The 14607-nt window shown below is 38.9% G+C and overlaps 1 protein-coding gene across 2 annotated transcripts in view; it reads right to left on the bottom strand.

Moving 5' to 3' along the window:
• Positions 1-14607, bottom strand: part of adcy8 (adenylate cyclase 8 (brain)) — a 128329-nt gene that overhangs the window by 11590 nt on the left and 102132 nt on the right. For both annotated transcript variants that reach the window (XM_051953771.1, XM_051953772.1), the window contains one exon: positions 6905-7063. In XM_051953771.1, coding sequence (XP_051809731.1) covers positions 6905-7063 — 159 coding nt within the window. The remainder of the gene's footprint in view (positions 1-6904; positions 7064-14607) is intronic.

Here is a 14607-nt window from a genome sequence, read left to right as displayed (position 1 = left end):
AAAATATTAAGTTATGGGTACCATCATTTTTGTCCAGCCCTATTTCATTAGTTTGTTTTTTAAAATAATTATGTTAATCAACAATTCAAAAGTGATGGCTGATTTTGATTATTTAATTTTCAATAAATTTTTATTTATTGTTACTTTTGTGAGTTTCAAGTGATTTCAGTGAGAATTGTGGGTTTTTCCTTCTTTAACTGAGGGGTACCAACAATTTTGTCCACGTGTGTACATGTTTAACTACTTCTCGTGTTTTGTTTTGTGTTTGTTTTGTTTTTATAGAATGTGGTGCAAACAGTTAATTTTAAAAATGTTCTAACAATAAATGTAGAATAAAGTGACCTCTATGAAAAATTTGAATTTTCAGCTCAGATGTTTTTGGTTTTCTTGACAGAACTTTGCAACATGAAGCAACGACACAAGAAAAGAGGAAGTTGAATTTCTAATTCTACAAAAATCTGAAAAACCTGGAATCAACCTGTCCAACATTTTTCTAAGCGTCTAAGCATAAACACTGCCTGCACTTCAACCAAAATAGATCAGATTTTTTATGACCTGCCTGCTGGTCTGAGCTGAGTCATGAATAACTTCCTGTTTGTGTTGAGGAGCGCTGAATTTTTAGCTTTTTACAGAATCCAAATAGTGGTGTATTTTTGCCAGTTTTTTAAATGAGACTAAAGTGATTTTCATGAAACCTCACAGCCACATGCAACTCAATGATGAGTTCAAGAGTCATTTAAAAATAGAAAATCTGAGTTTCCACCTCTGGTGAATGGTCTAATTATGGAGCTTTTACAAAGATAACGTGAATACAAACCCACTGGTGAGAATCAAAGAGGCGTAATTGACGGTATCCTAAGATTAATATTTTAAATCATATCATCAGATGCTCTGTTCATTTGATTTTTTTGTACTTTATATTTATAGTTCCAGTTCTGGGGCTGTTACTGAGCATCTCTTCTTCTCTGGCATTCATGTTTTTGTGTAAATAAAGTAAAGCAGCAGCGGTTGAGGTTTTCCTGCATGCTGCACTACACCACCTCTACCACCGGGGGGCACTGTTGACCCGTGACCCAGCAGCCTCCACATCACGTCAGTGTGGGGAGATTTTAGTAACAAGCAGGTTTGGTTTCTATATTTATATTTTCCATCTGACTTTTGAAATTAGGACTTGGCATTTAAACACATTAAACTTGGTCAAAGTCGAACTAACTCAGTTTAGTCTTTTTATTCTGATCTTTATTTGGGTAAAGAATCTTTAACACGCTTCAGGTGACGAAGAAGAAAAATTTAATTAAACATCCAGATTCAACCAAACACCTCCAAAACACCTGAAATGTTCCTCATCACCTCCAAGTCTGCATCCAGTTTCACTCATCTTTAAACTCTCCTTGTGAGCGAACTGTTTGTCCTTTAGTTGAACATAAAACTGAAAAACATCTGGATATCAATCTAAACACTGGTTATCGTCTCTGACTCTTCAGCGTCTCGAAATCCCCTCCGGCATCGTCTGCATCTCTGAGTGTCACTGGTTGCCATGGTCACACAGCAGCGAGTCGCCAGTTAAAAAGTTGAGCCGTGGTGAAATCAGATGAAGAGCCATGTTTCCTCCTCTTCCTCTTCCCAAAGCTGCAGCCGACCTCAGCATCAAGTCGACATTAAAAACTAGAAAATCACTCAGAGAGCTCAGTCGTCCTCCAAGGATGCTCATTCCCCCATGTGTATGTTATGTACAAATACCGAATCCCGTGACCTAAATATGTAGCGGGCAGAGGGAACTGATGGGACTCAGAAACACCCCCACAGTTTAATCAGTTGTTCCTTGGATCATTTCTGATGGATAAGTCCTGATAAGTCCTCAGTGGTGGAATTGTAGTAGGATCACAATCAGCTGATGTAGTGTTCACTGGTTGCCATGGTTACAGTGACGCTGTGCCACATCCATCCATCCATCCATCCATTCATCCATCCACCAACCATCCATCCATCCATCCAGCCATCCATCATCCATCCAACCATCAACCATCTATCATCCATTCATCCACCATCCATCCATCAACCATCTATCATCCATCCATCAACCATCCATCCATCCATCTATCAACCATCCATCCATCAACCATCCATCTATCCATCAACCATCCATCCATCCATCTATCAACCATCCATCCATGAACCATCCATCTATCCATCAACCATCTATCATCCATCCATCCATCCATCCATCCATCTATCATCCATCCATCCATCCATCCATCCATCCATCCATCCATCAACCATCCATCCACCATCCAGCTATCCATAAACCATCTATCATCCATCATCCATCCACCAACCATCTATCCATCCATCCATCCATCCTTCCATCCATCCATTGACCATCCATCCATCCATTCATTCATCCATCCATCCATCCATCCATCCATCCATCCATTCATTCATCTGTTCATCAACCATCCATCCATCCATCCATCCATTGACCATCCATCCATCCATCCATCCATTGACCATCCATCCATCCATCCATCCATCCATCCATCCATCCATTCATTCATCTGTTCATCAACCATCCATCCATCCATCCATCCATCCTTCCATCCATCCATCCATCCATTGACCATCCATCCATTCATTCATCCATCCATCCATCCATTGACCATCCATCCATCCATCCATCCATCCATCCATCCATCTGTTCATCAACCATCCATCCATCCATCCATCCATCCATCCATCCATCCATCCATCCATCTGTTCATCAACCATCCATCCATCCATCATCTATATGGGGGAGTCTCAGCTTACTTCAGAATTCTGTTCCTACGTTGATGTAACGTGATTTTTGCTCTAAGTCGGAACTCCCCGGCGAATGTAAACAAAGCCATCTTCTTCGCCAACTAATTCCTGTGCAAAAATTGTTTTAACGTCACAAATGCCGTACGTCAGAAGGAGGTAACAAGATTTCTTAATAAATGTATGGGAGATGGCGACGTAACCATGAAACACCGTAGGTCGAAGATGTCGTAAACAGAGGGCCTGCTCTCCACCGCTTAATCCTCATTAGATCGCGGAGGCTGGAGTCTATCCCAGCTGACTGAAGGCAGCGTTCACCTGGACAGGTAACAGTCTATCACAGAGCCACACATAGAGACAAACAATCACACTCACACCTACAGACAATCTAGAATCACCGATTGACCTCAGCATGTTTTTGGACCGTGGGAGGAAGCTGGAGAACATGGAAAAAACTCACATATGTACAGGAAGAACATGCAAACTCCATGTAAAAAGATCCCAGTAAGGCCGAGGCGACAGTGTTAGCCACAGCAAAAAAAGTCCAGCTATGCTGAAGTGGTTTCAGACTTCCGAACTCTGACATCCTCCAAACACCCTCTGAATGTTCTTTAACTTTCAACCTCACTGGAATGATGTCTGAACGTTGGGATGAAGCTCCAGTCATGAAACACCTGTTGGTCTGAACCTCGCTCAGCTTTCTGATTAATTCCAGCAGCTCTTTGTGATCAGAAGCAGCAACAGCTCTGGTATCTAAACCTCAGAACAATAAACAGGCTGATTAATAATGTAACGAGTGATTAGGACCCAAACCGTCCTAACGGTGCATTTTTAATCGTGTCCTTTTTAATTAGGAACAGGCGTGGGAGCAGAATGCTATCAGCTGCTCAGCATTCATAATTCATCCGGCGCTCCACCTTTGTTCGGGAGGAAGATTGGACGAGTCGATAGCGAAGGACAAAGCAGCGATTTGACTCCAGCAGGAGGAAGAAGAAGAAGGAGATGAAGTGGAGAATAAAGGAATAAAAAAAGAGCAGCTAACATGAGCTAATGTGGAGAGCTGATGATGTAAATTTAAATAGATTCCCCCCATCCTTCATCTTAATTGCTGGCAGCTCATTACTGAGAAGCACCAAGTTATCGGGAGGCCTTTAAATACGACATGTTCACACTTCTAAGGTCATCGCTCTGATAAATCTGTAAAATAATGATGTTTTAAACTCCTTTAGTCTCTGCTGCTGAATAATTCCAACACCTACTGGAGATGGTCTGGACAGAAGACGTTCATGAATGGTGATTATTTCATCCAGGGTTTTTAATAACAGACAACTCAGCCGTATGCAGCATCGAGAATTTGTGCTTCTTTTAGTCAGGAAATGTTTATTAGAGCAGTTTTTTAATCTTAGTTTCAGATCATGGTGATGCGATTTAAAGACGTATCATCTTCCAGTCCTAAACTTCTGGATTTTTATGGTCTACATGATGCAGTTCAGACGTCTCTGGTATCTTTTTATTCATAAAACATCACTGGAAACCATTTTACAGTCAGAAATGCTTCAATCCTCAGCTTCTCTACTGACTAATAAGATCTAATTTTAGTTCATCTGACTCCTTGAACAATATGCAGCTCCTTCTGCTTCCTGGATAATTTAGAAATTTGATTGTAGATCTCCTTAAGTTCTAGTTGGACCTGTTTTACATTGCTTCCGCCGATTTTGTCATTGTGTGTCTTGTTTTTTTCCATTTTGTATCTCGTTTCTGTCGTGTTATGTCATTTTTTTATCGTTTTATGTCGTTTTTGTCATTTTGCGTCTTGCTTTTGTCATTTTTTGTCTTGTTTTTGTCACTTTATATCTTGTTTCTGTCATTTTGTGTCTTGGTTTTGTCGTTTAATTTCTTGTTGTCATTCTATTTCTCATTTTTGTCATTTTGTGTCTTGTTTCTGTTGGGTAGTCCGAGTTATGAGCTGTTTAATTAGAACAGATTCTTTTCTATCTCTGATTTCAGAGTGTAAAATAAATTGGCTGCTACCCCTCACAGAAGTCACAAATCGATGATAGATCAGGGCATGTTTTATGGCTTTTTGGTTGCTCGGTGCGTCAAGTTTCAAAATGTCAGGATGCAACAGGAAAATACCAAAGTCAAGGCTTCAAAATGGGTACAGGTAGCGTCACGGCAGCTAGGTTCATCTTTTACATCCAGTTTGTGATTCAAAGCTGGCTGAAGAAGCAACACGAGCTCAATAACACGAGTTTGAAAGACCAAGCAGCGCTAAACAAACTGAACATCAACACATTCAGAGCCATAATGCAAGATTTTTATGTCTCGTAAATAAATAAAAACAGCAGCTCCAGTTAAGATATCATAAATGCAATCGAAGGTTTTCTGCACAGAGATGGTTTGAGTGTGAAGTTCAAGTAATTTGTAAAGAAAATATCAGCAAACGCTGCAGATCTTTCCAATTTTAGACTTCAAACGAGCGTATTAAAAGGAATACAGGGCATCGGAGGTGAATAAAAAGAGGAACTTGTGACTCACAGCCGAGACACGAGTCAACGTCTGCTCTGCTACTGACTGACAGCACGTTATTAGAATCAAATCAAATGCATGCGTCCAAAAAAAGTAGAAAAAAACCAAAAAAAAACCTCTCCAGTTCAACAAAGATTTCCAGCTGAATGAACCGCCCGGCCGGTTTCTCTCTGCACAGACTGAAAAGCAATTACGCTGCCTTTCCTTTCTGTGCAGGCGGAAAAAACCGAGGCTTCGTAATGGGGACCAATTTAAAAAACAAAACAAGTTGAAGACGTCTGACAGGAAGAACCACTTCATAAAAACCCATCTTCATATTCATCTTTACCAGCAGCTGCTTCAGGAGTTTCTGCTTCTTACTCTCATCCCTACTGCAAAACATTTCCACCTGGAATAACAAGAATTAAATCAGAAAGTTTGTAGCTGAGATCCAAGAACGCTACAGCAATGCTGACTAGAAATATAGCCCAAACAAACCAGTCAAGTTGCAGTTAAAATCCTTGTTTTTACAGATTTGAATTGGATTTTTGTGAGCATGAGATGCTGTCACTTCATATTTTTATCCTGTTAGACATTTGTGTGAAATTCTGCCATAATTAGCAAATAAATTGGTGACTTCATTGTTGAATCTCAGTGAACATTTGCATCCGATGTGATTAAAACTCATTGGTGTTTGATCTCTAGCATCCAGAATCAAATCAGAGTTTAAGCGAATGTTTGCATCAGATTTACAGAAATCTGCCTCCAGGTGTTCCAGATGTGAAACGTTTACAAGAATGTTTGGTTCCACAGATGTGATTTTGAGAGCAAAGAATTAAAATTAACAGCAAATGTTGACCCAAAATGTGTATAAACATCTATCATGGTTTAATTGAAACTGGATTTCTGCTTAATTTTGACCTACTAATTAATGTTCAATTCCATTTTATTTATTTATGTAGCGCAGACTCAAAGGGCTCAGCATAGCAAGGTACAGACCCTACGAATTATAAACAGAGAACAGAAAACCCAACAGTCCAAAGGTGCTTTTGGATTTCCTATGACCGATGGAGGGAAGGAATGAAAAAAAAAACTCCAGAATCGAGCTCAGGGAAGGCAGATATCTCCCGGCCGGTTGGGTTAGGAATTAAGTTGTTCAGTAAGGAGCTTCCATTGAATTTAAACCAGTTTGACCTCCAGAAATGCTTCATAGATAATCTAGAAAAAGATGGCCTTTGTTTTCAAATGTATATCTCGTTTCTGGGATTCTCCATCGCTGTAGAGTGGTGTGGCATGCCTCATTTTTATGATGCTAAAGGTGGAAAAACGTTAGAGACAGCTCAGTTGTGTTGGGCAGCAGTAAGGATGCAGAAACCGAGTCCCTTCAGGACAGTTTGGGAAGGACATGTTTTGGTGGAACATTTGCAGACAGGGAGATGAGGGATGTCACTAAAATGGTTAAGGCACCAAAAGAACCACTAGATGTACCTTCTAATGCTACATTTACCCTCTAACACTACTGGTAGATTCCACGTTTCTCTGTGGACACCATCAGACCGTCACTGTGAGGATAAATGTAAAAGTTTGTTTTTTTTCTACGGACCTCGTTGTCACGGTCCTTTTCCAGGAAGTGTCGGGCCACGTGGCTCGGCAGGATGTTCCTCAGCATGTTCTCGTTGTGTTCTCGCAGTTCCTTCATCTCGTTGATCTCCTCTTTGGCCTGGACACGCCACAGGAAGTCCAGCCGAGCCGTGTACTCCAGCTGAAAACACGAAAAACAAACGCTGGTAAAGGGCGCTAATCTTTTGTCCATCTGATGCGCTTATCGCACCTGAAGAGCTTTTAAGGAGGAGCTCAGGGTGGATGGTTGGTCATGAAAACTCTGACACAGCTTGAAGCTAGTCCGCCAACAGTCACTGGTGGTTTCTTCTAAAATCCTTTTGTGGTTGTTGATTTAACCCCTAAAAACTCATCTCTGAATATCAAAGTTACTCACACAGAAGTTTTTTTTAAATGAAAACAGTCCCTCCCAGCCTCAAAATAGTTTAGATGTAGATCTATTGTGCTTGTTTTAGTGTACTGAAATTTAAAGTCTTTGTAAGTGGATGGAAGCTTTTATTCACGACTGTAAATATTTGTGATTTTGCAAGATGCTGCCTGTCGTTGCAGCTCAGACATTGGATTAAAATGCTGGTTGCGCCTCAGGAAAACATTTTATTGTTCCCAGCAGACAGAAACTATGTGAAGTCATGAGTAAAAAGTGGTTCTTTTCTCTGCGGTGCTTTGTGTCGGGAACAATGTGTGACCGAACCTCAAAGTGTTTCAGTCTGGAAGGAAAAGATGACACCACCAACTTGCTGAGAATGGAAGTTAAGCAATCACGAATAACCTCAACTTTCCGAATCACGTGTGACTAGAATTTATCAGTCATCTGAAATAGATAGAAAAGTTTTTTAAGTCGAAAGTTGTCGGTATTTCTGTGATCTCATGGCTGGTTTGAAGCACAGCGTTGTGGATTCAGCTGATGAAAACGAAACAAATTCTGAGCGAAAGTCTAAAAAATAAATAAACTGCAAAGTCCGCCTCTGAAGTTTGTCCATACATATTTCATTTGTAGAAACAAATCTATAAATCTCTTCACAAATCAGCTCATCGTCTGCCTGAGACGGTGGCTGGAGGTTTCTCTTCACAGAAACAAACTAAATCATTTTTATCTTCGATTTTCCCCAAACATCTGGTAAAACTTCTAAAGCCAGAAAAACTCCACCCTAGTTTTCATCTTTTTATCACTTATCCAGGCACAAACACTGGCCGTTAATCACTTAAAAGTTAAAGTTTACAGGAAGAAAAGTTATTCGAATCGGTCGGATGATGGGAAAGTCGAAATGAAAGAATCTGTTAGACGGCGGATCAATTATGCAAGAACACAATCAATCTGAGGGATTCCCATCCGCCGAACAAATTGCTTTCCCGCAATTAATGCAAAGTCGTTTGAATAGATTAGAGAGCAACAGCAGTCGGCTGTGTTCAGCAGACGGCCAGGAAATACAAAATCATCCCCGATATTGAAAATTAATTTCAGGGGCAGCAGCTAAGCCCGGGAGGATTTAACAGAATGTCCGTCGGCGGAAACAGTTTTGTGATTAATTGTCGTATCAATTAGTTGTTTCATCACATGAGCAAAAAAACAAAACAAAAAACTTCCATCTCATTTTACTACATACAACATTTACCCTCTAACACTACATTTACCCTCTAATGCTACATTTACCCTCTGATGCTACATTTACCCTCTAACACTACATTTACCCTCTAACACTACATTTATCCTCTAATACTACATTTACCCTCTGATGCTACATTTACCCTCTAACACTACATTTATCCTCTAATACTACATTTACCCTCTGATGCTACATTTACCCTCTAACACTACATTTACCCTCTAATACTACATTTACCCTCTAACACTACATTTACCCTCTAATACTACATTTACCCTCTAACACTACATTTACCCTCTATTGCTACATTTACCCTCTAACACTACATTTACCCTCTAACACTACATTTACCCTCTAACACTACATTTATCCTCTAATACTACATTTACCCTCTGATGCTACATTTACCCTCTAACACTACATTTATCCTCTAATACTACATTTACCCTCTGATGCTACATTTACCCTCTAACACTACATTTACCCTCTAACACTACATTTACCCTCTAACACTACATTTACCCTCTAACACTACATTTACCCTCTAATACTACATTTACCCTCTAACACTACATTTACCCTCTATTGCTACATTTACCCTCTGATGCTACATTTACCCTCTAACACTACATTTACCCTCTAACACTACATTTACCCTCTAACACTACATTTATCCTCTAATACTACATTTACCCTCTGATGCTACATTTACCCTCTAACACTACATTTATCCTCTAATACTACATTTACCCTCTGATGCTACATTTACCCTCTAACACTACATTTACCCTCTAATACTACATTTACCCTCTAACACTACATTTACCCTCTAATACTACATTTACCCTCTAACACTACATTTATCCTCTAATACTACATTTACCCTCTGATGCTACATTTACCCTCTAACACTACATTTATCCTCTAATACTACATTTACCCTCTGATGCTACATTTACCCTCTAACACTACATTTACCCTCTAACACTACATTTACCCTCTAACACTACATTTACCCTCTAACACTACATTTACCCTCTATTGCTACATTTACCCTCTAATGCTACATTTACCCTCTAATGCTACATTTATCCTCTAATACTACATTTACCCTCTAACACTACATTTACCCTCTAACACTACATTTACCCTCTAGTACTACATTTACCCTCTAATGCTACATTTACCCTCTAATGCTACATTTACCCTCTAATGTTACATTTACCCTCTAATACTACATTTACCCTCTATTACTACATATACCCTCTAATGCTACATTTACCCTCTAACACTACATTTACCCTCTAACACTACATTTACCCTCTAACGCTACATTTACCCTCTAACGCTACATTTACCCTCTAATGCTACATTTACCCTCTAATGCTACATTTACCCTCTAATACTACATATACCCTCTAATACTACATTTACCCTCTATTACTACATTTACCCTCTAATACTACATTTACCCTCTAACACTACATTTACCCTCTAACACTACATTTACCCTCTAATGCTACATTTACCCTCTAATGCTACATTTACCCTCTAATGTTACATTTACCCTCTAATACTACATTTACCCTCTATTACTACATATACCCTCTAATACTACATTTACCCTCTATTACTACATTTACCCTCTAATACTACATTTACCCTCTAACACTACATTTACCCTCTAGTACTACATTTACCCTCTAATGCTACATTTACCCTCTAATGCTACATTTACCCTCTAATACTACATTTACCCTCTAATACTACATTTACCCTCTATTACTACATATACCCTCTAATACTACATTTACCCTCTATTACTACATTTACCCTCTAATACTACATTTACCCTCTAACACTACATTTACCCTCTAACACTACATTTACCCTCTAGTACTACATTTACCCTCTAATGCTACATTTACCCTCTAACACTACATTTACCCTCTAATACTACATAAACTTCAGATTCAAAATGAAAGCAAAAACAGAATTAAAAGAGAGGAGGTCGGGGTGGATGGTTGGGCTCACAAACCTCTGCATGATCTGGACTTTGGAAAGGACAACTGAGCAAAAGTCGTCATTTTTTTCTTGTTAACCGCGACCAACTTCCTTCTCTAACCTTAGCTAGTTGTCTGAATGGAACTAAGCCTCAGAAAACACTGAAAAAAGCCGTTTTTGTAACGTATGGAAAAGAGAATCTATTATATCCACTTAAAACTCCATTAACCAAATTCAATCATTAGGTTTCTTCTTTATGTAACGGCTGCTGTTGGATAACGACTTCGATGAATCCTAAAATGATTCACTTTGTCTGATAATGTGATTAAAGCTCCTCTGGCTTCAGCGCTCCATTAGTTTATTACACTAAAGACCTCCGGCTGCAAGAATCAGCTCCATGCAGCAGAAAACACACAGTAAATGTCAAAGAGCTGCGTATCTCCACGCATTAGCTTGGGTTACTTGTAGCTAAACGCACAGTAAAGCAGTTATATAAGATTGAGTTGTGTTCGTTTCAAAGCTTTGACGAATGCAAACGCGTCATGTTTCCTTATTAAGACATTCAATATGAGATTCTTGTTATCAAAGAAGAAGGAGAAAAGACAGAAACACTCCACTCCATCCTTCAGTGGGCTCTCACATGAAATCAATGAAGTGTCTCTGGTGAAAGAAGCACTTTGTGATGTTTTAGCAGCTTCTGTGTTTTTATCAATAACACTGCAGCGACTATCAGAGACTAAAGCACTGAAAAATCCTCCTTCTGATGCTTCATTATGCCATTTCTTTGTGCTGTAATAAGTTACATATGTCTGTTTTTTCTTCACCACGTCACGTTTCTGTTGGAAACTCACTCCACTGATTATTGCTGGATGGTCCTGGTGTTTTAAAAATGGATCACTTCATTGTTCAGAATGTCTCAAACTTGTCCAAAACTGCTTAAAAGTCGTCCAAAATTGCTGCGGTTTAACTTCTACGACAGATTCATGGAAACAACTGAAGGGAGACACGAAACGACAAACACAAGACAAAAAAAATGGCGCAGATGAGATCCAAAGAAACAGAAATCAGTTTTCCATCCATCCAGGTGGCACAATCTAAACAGTAAATCTGGATTTGGTGTATTTTTCCTGTAACCTACATCCTGCATCGATATAGTGAGATGTATTAGTTATAGTTTCTGGTATATTTTATGTTCAAATGCTTCTTCCATCGTCTCTAACAGTTCTGACCAACCACCTAACAACATCAAAGTTTACCCAGAATCACCATTTTAAAGTTTCTCTGGTGGATTATCAGAAACAGAAACACATCCAGAGAACCAATGATTGTTTGTAGGACTCTAAACTGTTCACACTAGGATACATCCCATAATACTGATGATCACTAGATACATCCCATAATACTGATGATCACAGCTGGTTGTAACGTGGACTTGAAAGGTTTGGAGCCATTGTGAACCATTTTATTGGAACATTAGTCAATGTTTAATTAATCTAAGACAGGTTTGGAATCATCTGGACACATTTTTGTATAATTTTTGAGAGACTTTGGATAAAGTTTAGTCTTTTCAGAAAATCTTTGAGACATTTTTATAAAGTTGTTGTCATTCTGTCAAAGGTTCAAGTCACTTTGGAAAAGCTTTGAGGCATTTTGGACAGATGTTAGGACCTCTGGACACATTAGGAGTCATTCTGGGAAGGATATGATGCAGTTTGAAGATTCATCTATTTAAGATGATTTTTTAAGTAACTTTGGACAAACTGAAACAGAAACCCATGTCATAGATATTAAACTGGTGAAACTATGATACATCTCATAATACTGATGATCACAGTCGGTTTTAGAAACTGCTGTTGAAACTAGGATATATCCCAACTGTATCCAAGTTGGTTATAGAAAAAAATGAGTCCAGAATTACTCAAAATTGTCCAATATTTAAAAAAAAAACTTGCCAAGCTGACAAAAACAAGTCCACAATGACTGACACAATGCACAAAATTATTCAGAATTGACCCACAATTACTGGAAAGTTCCCGTACATCAAGAACCTGCTAATTCTGAGGTCAGGTGGAAAAAAAATTTGAACATTTCACAACTTATATTTTATTTTTTCTGTCCACACTTGTCTCCTATCTGCTCTACACAGCCTGCAGTTCAACCGAAAACAGTCGCTGAATATTTGTCACATAACTGTAGACCACAGCTGACTCGCTAACGGCTTCACAGTTGTGCAACAAAACACAGAATTTTTAGTTTTTCACTGAATCTGGTTAATGTAAACTTTAGAATTTTGATGAATTTTTAAATGATTTACAGTATTCCCAATCAAACGTCATGTCCCAGATTTGAACATCAAATAATTCTGTCTGTTTTCACAAATTTCTGGTTGTCAGATATATTGTGATTTAGAATTTTAGTAATAATCATATCAGAATTTTAATCAGACATTTGGTTTTCCAGTCCAAGGGTGCATCACATCAGTGATTTTCTCTGTTTTTACAGTAATTTAGCAGATCTTTTTGAACTTAACCTGCCTTTCTGTGTGTATTCTTGGGGTTTAGAAGTTTAAAATCAAATACAACATTTAGTCATTGTGGTTACTAACTAAAACTCTAATCCTGTTGGTGTAACTCATTAGTGAACGGAACAAAAAAAACATGATTTTAATGCTTTTCTCTTTTTCATTACCAATTTATCTCTGAGATAATCTGAAATAAAAACACCAAACCAGCTGCAGAGTTTATCAAACCACTGACTCTGTGCTCCAAAATAAACAAACCAGCTCGTGTTTTTCACACCGGTTCCATTTTCCTGACAAACAGCCTCCCGCCGGCAGCCCTCATTGTCTCTGCTTCGCCAAACAAGTGGTCGAACTGACCCGGAGAAAATCAATATGCTGCTGGATGGCTTCAAATGCGGCTGCTGTTTCTTTCTACTTTCATGAGGCCACAAAAGACCTTCAATTACGGCGTCTCCCCTCCGCCTCGGACCGACGCCGAGCAGCCGAACGCCTGATCAAAGGTTGCCATAGAGAGAGCATGAAAGCAGCACGGTTCCCTTCAGGCGGCCGCCGACTCCCAATGCTTCTTTAGAAAACGACTTGTGTGATGTTTCAGACGTGATTTCTGTCTGGTCCTGCAGAGGAAACACTAAGGTCACACATTAGATGACCATAGAACCAGACAGAATGTTTAGTGGCTCCTTAAGGTCGTAGTGTCTTTACATACTGACTTCCTTAAGGATTCTAGGTATGTAAAGATGAAAAAGATCGACAAGAACTCACAAGAGAAGGATTGTTCTTCTTTCTTACTCTTGTATTTATCTCACAAAAGTCAGATTAGCCCCATAAATCCACCTCTACTGACACACTACCGACCCCTGCAGACACTTCCTGTTTGATTTGCTCAGGGTGTAAGATGCATCTTGATCTGTTTTAGAGGTTTTTTTGCCTCCAGTTCCAAAACAGTGAACATGACAGGATGAAGAACTGAAAACAGACATCAAAAAACAATAGGGACAGGTTGTTTTTTCTAGTTTTTGTCATTTTGTGTCTTGATTTTCTCATTTTATATCACTTAGCTTTGGGGACAGTTTTGTGTCTTTGTGACAACAAAAGATGAAACATCCCATAATACTGATGATCACAGCTGGTTCTAACATGGACTGGAAAGGTTTGGAGTCATTTTGAACCATTTTATTGTAACTTTAGTGAATGTTGAACTGATCTAAGACAGGTTTGGAATCATCTGGACACATTTTTCAAAAATTTTTGAGACTTTGGACAAAGTTGAGTCTTTTCAGACCATTGTTGAGACATTTTTATCAAATTGTTGTCATTCTGGCCAAGGTTCAAGCCATTTAGAAAAAGCTGTGAGGCATTTTGGACAGATGTTAGGACCTTTGATCGAATTATGAGTCATTCTGGGAAGGATCAGATGCAATTTGAATGAGATTCAGCCATTCTGGACTATTTTTAAGTAACTTTGGATGAACTGAAACAGATACTTACATCATAGACATCAAACTCAGGTCATAAGATGCAGCTTTATCTGTTTTCGGGGTTTTTCGCCTCTGGTGA

Source organism: Acanthochromis polyacanthus, chromosome 9 (genome assembly GCF_021347895.1).
Source record: "Acanthochromis polyacanthus isolate Apoly-LR-REF ecotype Palm Island chromosome 9, KAUST_Apoly_ChrSc, whole genome shotgun sequence".
NCBI lineage: Eukaryota > Metazoa > Chordata > Actinopteri > Pomacentridae > Acanthochromis > Acanthochromis polyacanthus.
Note: the sequence above shows the minus strand (reverse complement) of the source record. Positions and strands in the feature narration are given on the sequence as shown.